A 19,448-nucleotide genomic window follows, 5' to 3' on the forward strand; every position below is an offset into this window, starting at 1 on the left:
GGGCTTGGGGAAGAAAACAGAAAATCATTTAATGCAACATCAACTAACACATAACCTTAAACCCCCAAACATAACCAAAGTAAACCAACACAGAGTAACACAACAATGAAGAGTCTTTTTAAGAACACCTTCTTGCCACACCTCCCCTCTTCCCGGGGTTTTTACCTCCTTCCTGGTGGGGTGGGCAGAGAGAGGGCGTTTCAGTCAGTCTATTCCCAATAGCTTCTGCCGTTTGTCCCTCCTCAGGACAGGTGGGCTCCACACCCGTCCTCCCTGCAAGTCCCTGAGGTCCCTCACACACACACAGCCCTGCCCGGGCTGCTCCCACCCGCATTTACCCCACAGGCTGCAGCTCCTCTCTGCCTCTCGTGTGGGGCTGCTCTGGGCCCGCAGGCTCCAGCACGGCCTGGGCCATGGCCGCCTCCCCACGCAGTCCCTCGCCCGTCCGGGCTCACTCACATGGAGCTGGTGGTGGCTCTCAGCCCTGCCATGGATCTCCATAGGTTGCAGGGGTACAGCTGCATTCTCGCTACGGCTTGCAGAGGGGTCTCTGGTCTATTTCTTCTCCTTTCTTCCTCCTTCTCTGGCTGAAGGGTCCACGTGGTCACCTCCATCTTGTATCACTCTCACATCTCCTGCCAGCACTTCAAATTCCCGTCCCTAAATAGTGCTGGCAGAGGCGCCAGATTGGCCCAACCGGGCCGGAGGTGGGTGTGAACCCAGGAGCCGGGGCTCTTTACTGGGTCTTCACTGCAACCCGCTCCCCCTGGTACCAGGCAAAAGCTGCTCTTTGCTAAACCAGAACAAAGCATGAAATAATTCAGTTTCTGCTCAGCTGAGAGGAACCAGAGGCTGGAGTCACAACCACTGAGCACAAAGGGAGAAGCACATACAGCTGTCCATTTTCTCTTCTACTCATGAAGGCTGAGAAGCACCAGAAAGCATCTGCTACAGCTGTCCTCAAAAGGCAGACAAAGGGCAATTTGCTGTTTTTAAAAGGCCCCTAGGTCCAACATTTGGCATCAGATACATGCCAGTGAGGGACAGGCAAAAGACAGGAGAAAAAGGTTCTGCAAGTGGCTAAGCCCCAAAGGACTTCTGTCCCTGCAGGAAGGGTGGAGGGGGGAAGAGGGAATTAGAGCAGGAAAGGTATCTTTCACCCTTCCCAGACAGATTCTGGCAGATTCTCTCTTGCTCGCGTCAGCCTTCCTGTATGTGAGATGGTTTGACACTAGGAGCAACCCAGTGACAGGGGCTGAGCACAGGAGAAGGGCTCATCCTGCAGGACCCCAGCCCAACCAGGACTGTCTGTGATCCTCTGGAAAGATGCCTTGCTCTACCCTTTCTGGTAACCTGTTCTCTAGAGGATTGGATGAATTGTCAATAGAGACACACCAAGAAAGCATTTCCATGCCAGAAATGTCACAGCTAATAAAGGCTTCCAGCTCACCTGTTGACATTTCATTAAGCAATTCCATTCACTTCCCTCCCTGCCCACCCCATGACTTCCTGGTAGCTCACCAAATCCCCTTTGAGGGTCTTGTCCAGGTCTCTTTCAGCCATCAGTTGAAACAATCCTGAACATGCTACCAGCCTGGCTGGTGTTGTCCCCATGCCCCAGCCCTGTTGGCTTGGAGGCCCAGCAGCCAGCTTGCCAATGCTGAGACCCATGGGCTGGGGCGGCTGGGCAGAGCCAAAGGGTCAACATAATTTATGCTACATCATTTCTGGTGGAAAAAGTGATTAGGAAATTGTCATCAAGTCAGTCAAATCTCCCTCTATGCTGCTAAACTCAGACACTGCACTGTGAAGTTCAACTCTCTCCTGTGACAGCTGTTACCATGCAAAGGCTGCAACCAGCCCTGCCATTTGTTGCCTGTTCTGCAGCCAGAGCCACCTGTGTGCTCTTAACTCAGAGACACAAACACAGGCAGCAGTGAGAGAAACAGCCCCATTCCTCCTATTTCATGTCCAAGACTCAGCTTTCCCAGTAAACCAAAAGTGACACCCACCCACACCTGAAGCATCCACACCTGCACCTCTCTGGTCAGCTTCTTTCCTTCTGGAGAGCTCCATATGGGATCATTTTGAATGCAACTGGCTAAAAACTCACATGTCCATCACAAAAATCTCTCCTACCAAGCTATCCCTGCCTCCAAGCCCAGCTGCCCCCAGGAGCTCCAGGACTTGCAGAGCTGTGTACAACCCTGACAGTGGCCTAAGGGCTGAAATGTTGTTACAGCGTAAAGGAGCCCCTGCAGCCCACAGGCCCCCTCTGCACCACACGCATCCCCACGTAACACAACCTTATGGACTGACAGTACTCACATCTGTGGTGTGACACATTTCCAACACTTTACATACACTCCAAAACCAAAACTCCCTAAAATTTCCAAGCTCTGTGTCCAGCAAAGCATTAAACCCAAGTTTCCTTCCCTGCTCCCCCTTCTGCCACAGAGCTGCTCCTTCAGCTCCCTGCTGCAGTTCTGGGACTGCTTTCCCTGCCTGACCCATGGACTAACTAACAATAGTTTTCTAAACAGAAACCAATTTAAAATAAAACAAATTAAAAAAAAATCAACCCATAAAAACAAGTGAAAAAGAAAATGTCAAAAAACAAATAGAAATCAAAGAGATTTATTTCCATCAACAAAAATACAGAATACAAAAGGATCCTGGTCCCGGCCTCTGACCATACTGAAGATGGGCATGGGCTGCCACAGCCCCAGGCAACAGCCTCTCTGCTAATTCATAAGGACCTCCATTTGCACCAGCCTTGCATTTGTGTCTCCTGATGTTCTGTAAGGGATCATGCCAGCAAATGTTATCAGTGCACGAGCTTGAGAGCGAAGTTGCTGGAAAACAGGAGAAGAAAGTACAGCTGCTTTAGTATGAGAAAGCCCACAATGCAAGCAGAGGTAGACATCTTCATTTGTCAGAGCTGCTCTCTGCATAACATTCCTCCACATTCGGAAGGAAATCTAATTATTTGCTTTTTTAACCATTACAAGCAGAAGCACTAGAAACAAACTGGTGGTGCCACGTGCACCTGGAGATCTCCAGCCTCACCTACCACATGCTGACATCCTTAAAGGCTCTTCATTCCCTAACATGGCAAAAGGAGATGTACCAAGAACAGAGACCTTTTCCCAATGTTACCAAACCTCTTCTTGTGTACCAGATGGCTATGTAACAGCTGAAGGAATTCAGGAATAGTTTATCTGTTAAAACCACGAGTGAATTAAAAGGAAATGATCATTCTGATTATTGGCAGGTCAGGAGAATACAGAAAGCCTGGATCTTTATGGAAAACTGTACAGACTGATTGTTTAGACTGCTCACAGTGTTTTCTTCAATATTAAGCATATCTAAATTACTGTACTAGAAAATGCCACTGTTCAAATATTCCTTTAACCTCTTGTCTTGAAGGGAATGATGAAGCAGCTTTGTTTGTGTGGATAGTAAAGCTGACAGAAGGGACTTTATGAACTGAGAGGTTCACCACCCCATGCCCACCTGGGCAATTCTACCCCCTTTAGAGGATGATGTTAAACCAGTCAGTTATTTGGTAGTACCAGAGGAGCTCTGGGAGCTGATAATGCAAAAGCCAGGGTGCTCATCTGCTCATTTCAAGACACTATCTAAACGCTGTTGCTTCAGCTGTGCCAAAAACCTTCAGCTTTACCCCCTGGGACAGGAAAGTCAGTTTTCTTAAGCACTGGGATTACAGCCGTTTCATTTTCTGTTTCTATGCCCCGTTTGAAGGAAAGCTCAGCGGCCTGGCTGAAGCAGAGCCAGCCGGGGCAGGGCTGGCACCACAGCAGCAGGGGCTGCTGCCACCCTGAGGCAGCCGAGGAAGGAACACCAGAACGGCCTCTAGAGCACGTAGCAAAGACTGACCCAAATGCCAACACCTCCTGGGACAGTCTCCCAAGCTGTTCCATTAATGCATCAGCTACTGAACAAGGTGGCCTGAAAAAAAATCACTCCCTTGGTTCCAGTCACAGGCAACACTTCTAAGTCTGCTTCCACATGTAAATGCATCCCACCTGCTGCTGCTCAGGGGAGGTCATAAGAGGCAGGAGGTGAAAAACAAGCATAAAGGTGTCTGGCTCTTTGAAATTAAAATACAGAATCATAGAATGGTAGGGGTTGGAAGGGACCTTTAGAGATCATCTAGTCCAACTCCCCTGCAGAAGCAGGGTCACCTAGATCAGGTCACATAGGAACATGTCCAGGCGGGTCTTGAAGACCTCCAAGGAAGGAGCCTCCACAACCCCTCTGGGCAGCTCACTGTGACTAAGAAAGGCTTAAAAGCAATGTGAGTGGCTGTTCCCTTTTGGTAGCAATGGTACTAGAGCTGGCCTGTTTGTATAAAGCAAAACAACAGGACAGGCTGCAATGCTTCAGGAAGAACAAACAGGTTAGGTTTGCAGAGGTTAAGAGCGGCCTGGAGGTCTAGATGTTCTACTGGCTGTAATGACTCAGTGAACGTGAGTCACCTGGGATTTAAAATAAGACCACAAATAATTAAAGAAAAAAAAGAATTCCATTCCTTTCATGCCCTAATTTTGCCTCTGAGATAATGCCCTTGGGCTGCTCCAGAGAGTTCCTCACCCCAGATCAGGGTGGGAAGTGTATGACATTGCTGTTGTGCACTCATGGCATCTGGGTCAGGGCTGGCACTGCAGCCACAGCTCCTGGAACTGCAGTCTGGGCTTGCTGCAGTCTCTGTTTGAAATCTGACAAAACAGATCAGGCCAAGTGGGACAGGACTTTGCTCCCTCAGTCCCAAAACTAATTAATGTACAAAAAACCACTTAAAACACAGCTTAGGTGATTTCATTCTGAAATAAACAAAATGCATCAAATGCCATCTCTGACTCCAAACCTGATCAGCTCTAAATAAAGCCCGTTTCGTCTCTGAGTGGGACAGGAGACATTCCAGCAGAGAGCTGTACTGGGTTCAGGGGCTCCAGAGGTAGGACTCCTCTGCATCCCACTGTTATTGCTGGGTCTACACTGCTCCTGCCCAAGCCCTTCTACTCCCTGCCCTTCGCAGGAGTAGTGGCAAAACAGAGTGTGGCAGCAGAGAGCAAATTCAAGAGCCGTGTGTTCCCACTCTGGGGGAACTCTGTGTGTGGAATAAGCCTCAGAGTTACCAACAGCTATCTTGAGTTTTCAATTTCTCCTGATGAGCAGAGTGATTTGAATCTGTCTGTTCTAATGGGTCTAGAGGAAATCCAGCTATTTCAAAGTCCTATTCAAGGACAAGCCATTTTTTGCTTGCACTCTCAACTGATGTTGTTAAAACTTCTCGAAGGGCCTGATTTCCCCTCAAACTTGCTTCCCTGTGGAGAAACAAAGAGGTGCCTTTCTGCCAGGGAAGTTCAAAAGAAAACCCGCTGCCAAGCACTGCCTGCAGAAGCTGCTATCTGCCATCTCTGCTCAGGTGAACAGGGAGGTTTTGCTGAAGAACACCTCTCTTCCCACATTTCTTCCCACCACCAAAATCACCCAAGTTGCTTTCCAGACAGGGAAACTGAAGTGATCTATTTCCTGCTCCTGCAGTCTTGGAGGAGATTCTTCAGGGTAAGAAGAAAGGGTAACACGTGTTAAAGCTGCTTTTACTCTATCTTCCACGTGCCCATGCCTGCTATTTTTCTGCACACACAAATCTTCAGGCAGCCAGGACCTACAGGGCTGTAGATCTTTTCTCTCTAGCTAATCCTACATGAGCAGATTTATGCTCCCTTCTGACGTTACAGGCACCCTTATCACCTCCCTGACTGCAGAGATAGCAGGCACTTGTTCCCTCTAACAGTTAGGCACAGCTTCTAGTGCTCATGGCAGCCAGAGATGCACAGCTCAGAACCCCCATGTCTCCACCACCACCTGATATCCTGCTAAAAGGAGATCCCACCAAAAGGCCAGAAGCTTGATTAACAAAACATGAAGCCTAACCAAATAAAAGTTTCCAAAGTTTTTAGCAAGGTACTTCATCAGCTGATCTCCACAACTGTCACGGCATGGAAGTGTTTATGACAGGTGTTCACGCTGAGCTGCTGGTACAGGAAGGCTGTTGATGTGATAGGATGTCATGGTGACTTCTTGCTGCACAAACTCCTACCAGCAAAGCTGCTGATTCCATCATCAAGCAGCCCAACAGTCTTTGGTAGGCCATGGTCAAGGTATTCGTACTGAGATGATACCTCAGAGCATTACAGCTCCATGCAGATGGGAAAAGCTTCCACATAAGAGCGAAATCACAAACCCAAAAGGAATGGCTCACTTGGAAAGCAAGGAGCAAAGGCTGTTTGTTCAGTGACAACCTTGTGAACACACAGATAAGGTAACAGATTGTGTTCATCTGAGACTTCTTCACACATACAGAATTTCAAGTGGGAGAAGCCCAAGCAGCTCACATCCTTTTCTTTTACCAGTATTGCCATTTACAAACCAAAAGCAAATGATAAAGCCTGGAATAAAGCTGGCTGTGACCCATGTTGGTTTTCAGTCTTAAAAAGAGGTGATCTTTATTTCCTAATCTGTAAGATGGGTGAGTGGTTTGGCCTTGGTTTTCAAGTGCCTGTGACAGCTTTAACTTAGTATGAGCCACAAGACAAAACTTGATGACAACTGAGAACCCTTCTGCTCAACACAGTCTATTGACAGGCAAGTGCCCATAAATCTGGCTGTGCCCTTGAGGCAGTGCCTATTCTGAAGGCGTGGGCTCCCATCAGTGCTGGGGCAAGTGCTGGCAGTGAAGCCAAAGCCACTGTTGTCAGCTGTTTAGCATTGCAGGCAGCCAATGCACCATTGCATCTGGAAGCTGCCCATTCTGCTGCAGAGGCAGCAGAACAACACCAGCCAGTTGCTACAGCCATTCACCAAGTCAATGTGCTTGGTGTGTTGCCCAAAGATGCTTTCATGTGTCAGCCCATGTCACTGCAGAAGTGAGCCAAGGAGAGAGGTCAAGGAAGGCCTTTCCACCAGGAATCAGTTTTGCACTGAAAGGACTAGAAATAATGTTCTTGAAAAACAACAGCTCAGTTGCCAAGGCAGTATCACCAACCATCCTAGAGACACTGCACTGTCCATCTCTGTTAAATACTTAAGATCCAACCAAGAAGTAAACTCAACACTTGTTCTCACTTGCTAGGAGGTGGATATATAGTGTAATAGCTCTTAATTAGTTCAGTGCTATTTAGAGCAACCTCCTTTCTTTGCACAAAGCTGAAGTTATAAATGACAAGTCTCAGGACTCTAAGTAACTAAGCAAGTCAAAATTGAAAACCATTAAGAGATTCACAGTTATCTGAAGCCTAATCCCTTGAAACCAGGGAAAAAGTACAAAAACTTGTCACACAGCGAGGATTATAATCTTACCGAATCTCTGTCTTCCATTACCCGCTGGGGTCTGGCAGGAGTGGCTGGGCTTGTGCCTTTCATCCTCTTATACTGGGTGAATAAAATATTCATGGTTGCAAGCAGGACCTCAGATAAATTGTGCCTGATCTGTGCAAAGAAGGGGAAAAATAAATAACCAAACAAACCAGCCCAGGACATATTGCAATGAAGAGCAAGTTGCCAGCATCACATTGCTATACAGTATCACAAAACCAAGCAATGATCACTATGGTTGATATTAACAGTCATACATTTAACATTACCCCTGCAGTGACTGCATCACCTGGAAAAAACAACTTACCCAGAGTTTTGAGACAGACATGCAGAATGTTTGCACCTCTGTGTTTGATAGCAACAGTTCAGATAAACAACAAAGTGCCTGAATACAAAAAACTCCAAAGCACCCAAATACACACACATACTGAAAGAGATGTGTCACCCTCCAGTTAAAACAGCTCAAGAGCCTTCCACTATGCTTCACATGCTTCATCTGTTAATAACCAAATACAGGAGTTCCTCTAATTTGGAGGGAAGGAAACACAAGACCCTACAAGTGCTTGGTGACCACTAAGAGCACAGAGCATCTAAGCAGCACAGGTGAAAGTTTTCAACATTATGAATTCTTGAACCCAACTCAGTAAATTCTGAAAGACTCAAACCTACAGATATCTCCTGCAAAATGGAGACAGGATTTCTGGGTAGGGAATTCTAATACTCCCAAGAGCAGCACTAAAGGAGAAAAAGTTGCAAGTCGAGAATCTACTTGTACGAATGTAAAATAATTTCATCCTGTTTCCCCATTAAAGAATAAGAATGATGAGATGAGGTGGTTTTAAAATCCCTTTAACAAACCAAAGGGGCTTCAGAAGCTAAAACCAAAGGACACTACTTACTTCATCGCTGAAATTCCGGAAGGCAGCAACTCTCTCCTCTACACAATCCTGGCTGAGAGGTACCAGCTTCAGGCGCTCGATAATCTTCAAAAAAGCAAAGCAGGAATCAGGGCAGACAATCAATGTTCTATGTTCCATATACTAACAAAGTATGTTTTTGAAGTGTTAATGAAATGCTTCTGATTCCAAGAAGGAGAAATTATTTCACTGTTATGTATTGGTTTATCTCCTCACTTTGTTGAGTAGCTGAAATACGTTATTCAATGTGCATAAACCAGCTCCAGAAAAGATGAAGCATCAGAGAAGGAACACATTTTTAAATTTCTATAGCATTGCAGCACTTTCTAACTCATGAAATATTATTTTTTGGTTTAAGTGACATTCTTTGAGACATTCTGAGCTTTCAAGGGCATTGGGAAGGCTGCACTTCAAACACAACTCTTGAAACTTACATCAAAGGCCCTGTCAATGTGACCAGCGTGATATTCATCAAAAAACGTGATTAAGTCTAGCAGAAGGTAGAACGTGGAGTCCACAGATTTCTTTGCACTTATCCCCTGAGCTTTGTACCTGAAAGAAATGGGTTTACAATTTTATTGTCCAAAATGGCAACCATTTATAAATGTGCACTTGCAATTCTTGGAAGCTGAGACATCAAGCACAAGGACAGAAGGCATCTAACAAAGGACAGCTGTGATTTTTCTTAATTGGCAGAATTGTCATGGGTTGGGGCTTTTTAGAAGTACTTTTATTCACTTCTATTTTTCCATCAAATCCAGCATTTGCTTCCTTTTACACATTTACATTTCCCTTACTCACGGGGAAAACGGTGACAAGATCCAGAGACCTGCAAGGCAAGCGCTGCACAAGTATGTCTAATATGCTGTTTTACAGCAGACAATTCTCTAGCACAACTGCCTGCTTCAGGCAAGAAGCTAAGGCTTACAAAAGGCTTAGATGCTTCTGTATGCTCTGTCTAGCTCTGCTTGCTTGCCTTGCAGGCCTCTGGATCTTGTCACTGTTTTCCCTGTAAGGGAAATGTAAACGTGTAAAAGGAAACAAGTGCTGGATTTGATGGAAAAATAGAAGTGAATAAAAGTACTTTTCAAAAGCCCCAACCCATGACAATTCTGCCTCCTGGTTAAGAAAAATTAAAGCTGTTCTCCTTAGTGTCTACTACCAAATGCAGACACGCTAAAAAAGCGTCTCTAAGACACTCTCGCTAAGTCAATACGGCACCAATTCTCACTCAATCTGCTGCCTGACTAAATGAAGGAAAGGCTGACTGGAGGAGTGACTGGCACATGCCCCTTGTCAAAAGAAGAAAGGCCAAGGCCTTTGACTGAAATGGATACAATTTCTGTATTTGTCTTCCCAATTGTGAAGTGCCTGCAACCCTGCTAGGTTTATTTTTATCCTCCCCACCAGAATGGCTGAGGAAAAGCAGCAAGGCTTTTCTCCCAGGTATCCACATTTTGCTATAGTAAAACACAGGCATTGTCTATGGCAGCCCCTGTGATAAGATACACCAAAAGAAAATGATTTTTAAAATTCCCAAAGCTATTCTGAAATTACAACCTTGCAGAAGCAGGTTATCCCTAACTTCTACCTGCTAATGAATCTTGAGCACCACTGGCCTTCAAACGTGTATCCTAAGTAGCACACCTTTTAGTTATTTCCACTTCTCTCTTTTAACCACCACATGGCACTTTGCTGAACAGGCTGTAGAAGTGAGGGTCACTGGTTACATTAGCAACATAAGCTCCTCAGCTGAAATGTTCCCTTTTTAGCTTTCATTAAAGCAGCAGTGAAATCAAGTTTTCAGACAGCTGCAGAACTTGCCAGTCTGCTGTTACAACTCTGAATTAACTAATTAACACTAATTTCAAACAAGTGAATTGTATGCAATGAGTCTGCAACTGTTAGTTTGCTTTAAACATCATCTAAACCATTGAATTCATTATATTTATTGCTGCTTACTTGTATCCAGTTGGCAATCATGCAGTTCCCTTTCCCTGATTCACCTATGGATAAAGCTTCTCAGCTAATTCACCTGCCCTGCCCCTGAAGATGTTTCTGCTTTCAGTATTACAAACCACCATGAGCAGAACAGGGTAAATTCTGACCTCTGTCTTCCTGAATGCATTGCTGTGGATGCACGGTCCAGCCAGCAGAAACAAAATCAAGACATAATATCTACTGAAGAGACAGTCTGATGTCAGGTGTAGGTGAATCTCCCAGTCCTGCCCTGTCTTACCTCTCGGCAATGGAATGGGCCATGTTCTTCAGGCGCTCCTTGTTCGACTGGGGAGTGCCCATTTGGGGAACGACGGGACTGAGAAGCTTGTTCATCAGTTCTAAAACTTTGTCAGGGTTCTGTTGGTATTAAAGTTACAAACACAAGCAAAAAAAGGAGCATGATGGGCCATAGTGTTTTAATCTCACTGAAAAAGGAGAATGGTCTCAGGCAGTGGTGCCTAGTGCAAGCTCAAAGATGCCTCCTTCCAACAAAGAGTCAAGGTCATATTAGCAACATAATCGTAGAATCACAGCATGGTGGGGGTTGGAAGGGACCTTTAGAGATCACCTAGTCCAACCCCCTGCTAAAGCAGGTCAACCTAGATCACGTCACTCAGCAACGTGTCCAAGTGGGTTTTGAAGACCTCCAGAGAAGGAGCCTCCACAACCTCCCTGGGCAGTCCAGGCCAGGGCTCCCTCACCCTTACGGTAAAAGAGCTTTTCCTTATGTTTGAATGGAACTTTTTGTGTACCAGTTTCTTTCCCATGGATGCTACAGAAAGAAGTGCTGCCCCAACCTCCTGACACCCACCATTTAGATATTTGTATCTATTAATGAGATTACCCCATAATCTTGTCTTATCCAGACTAAACAGTCCCAGGTACTGCAGCCTTTACTCACAATGTTTAGAATGCTGCTAGGTCATGTGAAAAAGCATTTCCCTCTAATTTTCCTCTAGAACAGTGGCTATAGTTGTATCCACTTTTATTTCAAATCTACTTCAAAGGGAAATGAGTACTCACTGTAAAGCCCAAACATTTTAGACTTTGATGTCTATGCAATTGGAAGAGCACACTCCAGGTATCGCTAGCCAGAATAAAAGACCACATTGTTCAAGAGCCAGGATGCCTTAAATCAGAATAGGCGAGAAGGCAATCCCTCTGGGTTTCCTCACTGAAACCCCTCTCTATGTCGCCAGTAGTTCTGCTTTAACAGCAGCAGAAATAATCTGCTTGAATAAGGGCAATTCAGACTCCTAGATGAAATTTAACCTCCAAATCACCAGGACAATGTTTGAGGAAAAATGGTGAAGCAGGCACATATTTAAGGTAGCACACAGGAGATATTTACCTTTGCAAGGTCATAGAGTTTTGCAGCTTCTTCAAACAATCCTTTATTTTCTGCTGCAGAAGCTACTTTGTTAATAATGGGTTTTGTGTCACTTGTGAACTTGTCTATCACTCCAGGCTGAAGAGGCAAGACAAAAACAAAAGAAGAGAAATTGTAATGCTGAAAAACTCCTGAATATTCTGTCAAGGTAATGAATATTCCACATCTTGGACTGTGATTAGAATGGCCTGTGCATTTCCATTAGAACATGCAAAAGAGATGGGTTAAAAATAGAAAAAGCTCTTCTGAGAGACTTTCTCCAAAATGGAATCAGCACTGAGACATCTGCAGTTTCTAATTCATTCAAAATGACCCAGATAACAGATCAAATTCCACATTATTTTAATTGCTGATGACACGTTACAGAGGAGAAGGAAGCACAAAAGACTTGAGCACATAACATTACCAGTGGCCCCGGGGACGCTGTTTGTGTAGTGGTGTGACAGGCTGTAGGTGAAATCTTATGCAGGCAAACGAAAGGGCAACAAAAAGTTTCAGAAGAAACAATAAACACAAGTAGAATAAAAGAGAGGAAAGATTCAAGGATATCTGGAAAGGATTTCACTGTAGTTGAGGGTGTAAAAATACGACTGTATTATCTAGAAGAATTTATTTGAAAACTAAGATTGCTGGTTTCACCCCAAGAAGCACAAGAGTATAGTTACATTTACAAGGAATCAAGTCAAGCAAACAGGATTCACCAGTAATGATATCATCTAAAAACTATTAATCTTATGAACTGTAACATGAAAAAAATGTATACAGAAAGCCTCCAAAGTTGCTGCAGTGAACAGAAGAACTTAATTGATTATCTAAAAATGTAATAATTTACATGCACTCTTTCCTGTTCCAGTGAAACTTTAAGGTTTTCTTTATCTTCTGACTGTAGGAGCTTACACTGTACTTTAACATTACTGCTTCTACAGCAGAAGTAAGATCCACCACAGCTAAAACTGGCTGATGTTTGATCCAGTACCCACTATCATCTATACAATGAGGACAGATCAGCTGATTCTGTGATTCTATGCCTGTGCTCTGTTACGGTGAATGAGGATAATGTCATGTAGACAGTTTTCACACACACACACACACGTCACTTAACAGAATAGTCTCACATCCACTGACAAACAAGGCTTTTTTACTAATTGCTTTTAACCAATGCACATTATATTCCATTTCCTACTGCAAAGACGAAATTCTGACCTCCTTGAAGTCACTTGCTGCTGTTTGTTTCTTTAGTTACATTGGCTGCCTACAGGGACACAGTTTGCCCTGCGCTTCCAGACCTGCCTTCTGTTAGGGCAGGTCACAGATTATCCTGTAAAGGGACCTCACACTTTGAGAACACTTTGTAGTTATTCAAGCAAAGTAGTAATTTGGTTAGTGAAAAATGAAGAGAACCAAGATTGCCTCTCGATTGCTATGGAAATCACACATGGTTTGTACTTTTAATGTAAAATATAAACATAAATTGGCAACTCACCTTCCTACTACCATCGTTTTCCAGCTTTCCAAGAATCATATCAAACTATATCCACACAGACGTAAAGTAACAAAAAAGGAAACAAACACAGAGAGATGAATTGCACATATTTCACAACATATTTACTAAGTACAAAGATGCAGTCATGGATGAATGAAAAAGTGATCAATGTCAAAATTATGGGCATATAAATAACAGGCAAAAAGACGCAATTAAGTATCTTAAACATATGGCCATCGTGAGACCTTCCATCATCTAAGTCTGCATCAGGCAGAAAAGGTAAAAACTGTTTAAGACTGTCCTTCCTAATAAACATTTCAATGAAGAAGTGAATTTCACTTTAAGTGAGGAAGGTAAAACATGGCCAAACATACCTCTCTGCTTTCAATTACTAGTTCACTAACACAACGCAAGAACATATTCTCTCCTTGGCTGTCCTTGTCATTCCTACAAAAGAAAGGGAAAGAGGAAAGTGCTCCTGCTTCTGAGGACTTCCAATATAAGTTAAGCAGTAATAACTAGGAGAAAAACTAGATACGTATTAGCTCCTACCTGAGAAAGTAAAAATACTGTAGAGCTTCCCTTGGATCTGTTGACTCGAACTTACGGGTGTACAGCATCAAAAGTCGCACAAAATTTAGACGCCTGATGCCAGGAGGGTCACCAGCTTCATGGCTTACTGCAATGCCAGAAACAATGCTATCAGAGAATCTAATGCCAGCAAACGTTGCTCTGATCTTCATCTCAAATTACTTACAGCCAAGGCCCAGAGCTCTAACGCAGCTAAACCAATTAACTTTTAGGAGACCGTTCTGATAAATGCTGCTTGTTTGATCAGTTATGTAGACCAGCAGTGTCTACAGGGCACTCTTAAAGGCTCAGAAAATATTCCTTTATTGTAAAGTAAATGTGCAGGACTTACACAGCTGTGCACTCTGCCCAGAAGATTTCAGGAGTAATTTTAACTCAAAAAGGACCAATGCAACATGAACTGCATGACAACGCAAGCGCTCTGTCCGGAACAGAAAAGCAATTGCAGCTTCAAACTGTGCTGTCAAGAACAATACTTGGAAGTAGAGGAACGGCTGCTGGTTCACTGCAAAATGTGATTCACCTGAAAAAGACCCAAACACACCATCACACACACAGAGCATAAGCAAGAATGATTTTGCAATCAGACAGCACTGACAGTGGACGCTTCCTGTCACAGTGCATCGCTACTGTTTATTCAGTGCCAACACAAATAAACATGCTAGACAGAACCCAATATCTAATCACCCAGCAACGGCTTAGTTTTAACTGTTTCACTGCAAATATATCATGAAAGATCACAGCACAAGGATATAATCAGGAAATAAAAGGGAATAAACAGTTGTTCAAAAAAGTTGCTTTCAGATAACAGACCATCAGCTCTGGCAGATTGCAATTGATTCTCTGAAAACTGCAACTTTTGGTCTTTATACTCATGCCAAGTGGCACACATAATGTTAAAAACCCGGATTTGCCTATTCAGTGACACCAATTGCAGTTTATTGTATATTTTTCCACACATTTTTATCTAGGTGTGAGTAATGCTGCAACCTAGGAGGCCGTGGAAATGAAATTCTGTGTTTTGATCGCTCAAGTGATCTGATTTTGATTGACTGGAAGACAATCATAGGCAAAGGCACTCTCTTAGACCTGTGGATGTCCCTAAAACTTTCTAAAGTGGCAGAAACTGTGATTTCAGTTACCAGAAAATTAAATGGTAATTTAAAGGAAACAATGAACAATGGATATGCACAGAGAGAAGCCTTAGAAATACATGCTTACATCAGGTAATGATTACTTTCTGTTCTGTATTCCAAAAGCTGGAAGTTTTGCTAAAACACCTTAGTATGTTTATAGTGAAAGCAATCCATAATTTAGTACTGATAAACTACAAATGGCAGTAGTGTTGTTCACAGATGAACTATCACTCTCTGCACTGCTGGGTACGCATAGGACTTACTTGTCATGAAATCATAGAACCATAGAATGGTAGGGTTGGAAGGGACCTTTAGAGTTCATCCAGTCCAATCCTGCTGCAGAAGCAGGGTCACCTAGATCAGGTTGCATAGGAACATGTCCAAGCGGGTCTTGAAGACCTCCAAGGAAGGAGCCTCCACAACCCCTCTGGGCAGCCTGTGCCAGGGCTCCCTCACCTCATAGTGAAATAGTTTTTTCTTACGTTTAAGTGGAACTTTTTGTGTTCCAGCTTCACCCCATTACTCCTTGTCCTGTTGCTAGCTACTATAGAAAAAAAGGGATGTCCCAACCTCCTGACACTCACCCTTTAGATATTTATAAATGTTAATAAGATCTCCCCTCAATCTCCTCCTCTTCTCTAGGGAAGTAGGCTGTTCCCAAGCAACCTAAACATGCCTGTCACCAGTGGTGAGCTATAGGGTTTTTTGTGTAGCAACTATTGGAAAGTGCTCCAAGCAGAAAAGCAGAGCCTCAAGCAACACATCTCTTTGTGGATTCTTACCATAGTCTTCTAGCAGCTGCTTCTGGAACTGTGATAATGTTAGTCGGTCTTGTGGAGAACTTGCACCATTGTCATCAAAACATACTTGGTTCAGCTAAAAAACACATCCAAGAAAAGAGCTCAGTTATTTCAACTTCATCATGAAGAAGGGATGGACTTGGAAGAGTTCCATCTGAAGCCAGTCCTAAGATTAGACCAATTGACTAGAAATTGACTAGCCTTTTTTTCCTCCCACCTCACTGGGGCCTCCTCTGTCCTAAGGAAGGTGAGGGTCGATGGGGAGCAGTGAGCACGAGACTGTTATGGTGCTTCATTGCCAGCTGGGCAAAGCCACACCAAATGGGAAGCAAAGATCTCTAAAGTAGCAACAGCAGAAATCCATGCAAATACAACCTAGCAGTCCTTTTGTATCTGTCCATGCAATCACACTCTGACGCCGAGACTCTGAGTACTCAATAATTAAAAGCAATATTTTTTTATCCAGTCTCAACAAAGAGATCACTCTACTCTCTCTGATAAAGCAGAGAAATGAGTACTGACCAGTATCAGCCTGGCCCCCACCAAAACTGGAAGGAATTTGGACTAGAGAGACATCAACAGCACCATCTTCTGCCAATTGACACCAACATTTCAGCCATGAGCCACCCAGAAAGGAAAGTTCAAAGGATCCCCATGGTAGCAAGTGAACACTATTTGTAAAACAGCTGACAAAAACTAGTGTCAAATGAAGAACATGACACTTCCAAAGACAACTGTCCCCAAATTAGCACTTGATAGTACAGAGGCTAACAGACATTCCTGGGCTCAGGTTCCCAGCCCTTCACAGTCTGCAAGGTCAGGTCCTACACGCTGCACTGATGCAAAACACCAGAGCCAGAGGTTAGCAGAGTGGTGCAGAAACGCAATACCATTTAGGCCCCCCACCCAAATCAGCAAACAACTACAGAACCCCAAAGCCACACTTACTTTTAGCCAAAGATAGTCTTCTGTTTTATCAGCAACTTCACTCTGGTTATCTGTAATGTCACAACGGCCAATGATACAATAAACAGCCCTTTTGTACGGGTCAGTATTATTTCTCAGAGCTCGTCTGTAATGAAGACGGAGTTTATTTTCTGTGGCAGGAGACAGTCTAGAGATAGAAAAGATTGAAAGAAGTGACATGAAAATCGTATTTCCAATATAAATAGGTTCATATTTACAAAGGCATCATGACAGTAGCCACTGGCAGATATTTCTTGCACTTTCTGTTTACATCTGTAGGGACCCATGCTGTATATATTAATTTAAATGTTTCATTAAAGTTATGGGGGATCATCTTCAAAGACTCACTGCAGAAAAAAAAGTTTTAGAAGAATCAGGTCATAGAATCACAGAATCTTAAGTGTTGGAAGGGACTTTGAAAGATCATCCAGTCCAACTCCCCTGCCAGAGCAGGACCACCTAGAGTAGGTCACACAGGAACTCGTCCAGGTGGAGTTTGAATGTCTCAGATGATAGCTTCTTTAGGGGTGCATTAATAGCATGGTAGATAAGCTGCTTTTGTCTGACTGATAGTTCATACTTTCAGAAAAAGAGCTGCCAATGTCTTTGGAACTCTCTGGGTTAGTAACTAAGAAGTGAGCAGGGCATTGCACCATGAAGTCTTTTAGGAGAGACGCTTCCTTCTTTATCATTAAATGCTGTCATAAAGTTCTTTATCATTCTATTTCTTTTACCCTCTTGTAGAGAATTTTACAGAACTGAATCATTAAAGTGCTCTCCTAGACAAAGACATTGTTTGTCAAATCTGTAGACAAAGTACCTTCTCAGAGCTGTAATAAAAACAAAAGAAATTATACTGTATCTCATTAAAGTGTTGGCAACAAAAATACAGACAGTACCTTCACTAAGGCTTCTGGAACAATCTTCCTATAACAAGCACTCCCAGAGATTCACTACAAACCAGGTCAATTTATGAATAACGTGGTGTAAACTACTCGGTAAATGGTACTTGATTTTTTTTTGCTCACATTTTCATGCCTGAAGAACCCCAAAACACGCAACATATTGCAGGATGAGGGCTTCCTACACATGTAAGAAATTGTCACAGGCTGAGGTGGGATATTACAGGCTGACATCATGGCACTCCCCAGTTTCAGCCAGTACCTTTGCATAGTGCCATTGTCCTGAAGGGAGCATAGCTAAATCACAATAGCTGACCATGCACTGGTTTGGAATTCCTTGCAAGTGGAAAGAAAAACAAAAGAGCACACCTTAAGATGCACTAACTCAACTGCCTTTAACCACATAATCAGTAGTTTGGCCAGTTGCCTCTGTCAAGTGGTTGATAGCAAGAACTGGAAGCACAAGAAAGATTTGAGAATGAATGCTTCTAAAGGCCTCTACCAAACAGTACCTGTTTGTATTGTGTTGTAGTCTTACAAAAACAAATGCAGTACAAAGTGTTCCCCACAGGAGATTCAACTAAAATAAGTGACAGGGGAAATAAAAAGACTCAAGACTCGTGACAGCAGACTAAATCTGATCCATTACATGCACTATCCTACACACACACCAGATCTTATAGTAAAATAGAAACAAACAAACCAACCAACCACTGTACTATTTTTGAAATGGAAATGTTTGTGTGTTTTCAATCAACTCTTTCTCTATGGAAATTTCTAGACTTCAAAGCCACATATTAAAACATGCAAACTTCTTACATGTAATTTACATGGGTAATATAACCCTGAGCTTCCGATATTTCCACCAAGCTGTTGATTATTTCACTACTCCACAGCAATTCCCACCCCTCACACAGAGTTTTCCTGTTCCCCAATTACCTTCTATCTTTGCTGTGCATGTACTCTTGGAACCAGGTTTTAAACTCTCCCAGCTGGTGCTGTGCCCGTTTCACCACATGCATGGCTGCTGTTAGATCTCCACAGCGCATGCAGTAGTAAATCAGTGCCCAGACAGGATGGCCTTCCACCTCACCATCCTGAAAATAAAGTAAGAAAAGCAGTGTATCGGAGTTCATTTTCTTTAGCATTTGCCCCATTATTTCTGTCCTTATACCCATACAGCTGATTTTGATTCTGTTTGTGTTACAGAAGCCAGAGGTGATGAGGACTGAATGTATACCCACTCCCTGCACTCCTCATTGGGGAGAAGGAGGTAAAAACATCGGGATCAGATCCCTGAGCCCAGGAAGAGAGGAGGGGTGGGGAGAATGCGGTCTTAAAGGGCTGTGTGCTCTTCATCACCATACCACTCTGTGTTGTTTTCTGTTTCTCATGTTTTTGGTTGGTGGTGGACTAAATTCACTTTTGTTTTCTTCCCCAAGTCAAGTGGTCTGTTTGTTTTGTCTGGGACTGTAATTGGCAAGTAAGCCTGCTTTGTGTTTAGGGATTTTCCAAAGGGTCTTGGTTACTTTTATCTTCCCTGTCCATTTGGGAAGGGGAGGATTGAAGAGGGTGGTTGACTGTGGTCCTTTGCTCCTGAATGGGCCTAAACCATGACAATGTTATAACTTATTTCATTTAATTTCAATTTTAAAGTTAATTTTTCAACCCAGCCTACCATTTACCTGGTAATTTTACAGCTGCACAGCTACAGCTCTGCAATTTCTCCTACATGCAGGTGAACAGGTATTACTCAGATTTCTAAATAAAAGGATTGAGCTACAATTCAGATTAATTAATTACGTATTTAATTACCAACAACTGCTGTTACCATCTTAGACAAGTGCAAAAAAAGGGA

The 19,448-nt window shown here is 43.4% G+C and overlaps 1 protein-coding gene across 3 annotated transcripts in view; it reads right to left on the reverse strand.

Moving 5' to 3' along the window:
* Positions 1 to 2,621: 2,621 nt before the first annotated feature.
* Positions 2,622 to 19,448, reverse strand: part of NUP93 (nucleoporin 93) — a 76,685-nt gene continuing 59,858 nt past the window's right edge. For all 3 annotated transcript variants that reach the window (XM_010198434.2, XM_062007326.1, XM_062007325.1), the window contains 13 exons: positions 18,530 to 18,687; positions 16,671 to 16,836; positions 15,705 to 15,798; positions 14,118 to 14,309; positions 13,748 to 13,874; positions 13,570 to 13,642; positions 13,196 to 13,240; positions 11,674 to 11,790; positions 10,561 to 10,679; positions 8,756 to 8,873; positions 8,304 to 8,387; positions 7,390 to 7,518; positions 2,622 to 2,855 (listed from right to left, as the gene is read on the reverse strand). In XM_010198434.2, the coding sequence (XP_010196736.1) occupies positions 2,745 to 2,855; positions 7,390 to 7,518; positions 8,304 to 8,387; positions 8,756 to 8,873; positions 10,561 to 10,679; positions 11,674 to 11,790; positions 13,196 to 13,240; positions 13,570 to 13,642; positions 13,748 to 13,874; positions 14,118 to 14,309; positions 15,705 to 15,798; positions 16,671 to 16,836; positions 18,530 to 18,687 (1,533 nt within the window). In that variant the 3' untranslated portion in view covers positions 2,622 to 2,744. The remainder of the gene's footprint in view (positions 2,856 to 7,389; positions 7,519 to 8,303; positions 8,388 to 8,755; positions 8,874 to 10,560; positions 10,680 to 11,673; positions 11,791 to 13,195; positions 13,241 to 13,569; positions 13,643 to 13,747; positions 13,875 to 14,117; positions 14,310 to 15,704; positions 15,799 to 16,670; positions 16,837 to 18,529; positions 18,688 to 19,448) is intronic.

Source organism: Colius striatus, chromosome 14 (genome assembly GCF_028858725.1).
Source record: "Colius striatus isolate bColStr4 chromosome 14, bColStr4.1.hap1, whole genome shotgun sequence".
Classification (NCBI taxonomy): domain Eukaryota; kingdom Metazoa; phylum Chordata; class Aves; order Coliiformes; family Coliidae; genus Colius; species Colius striatus.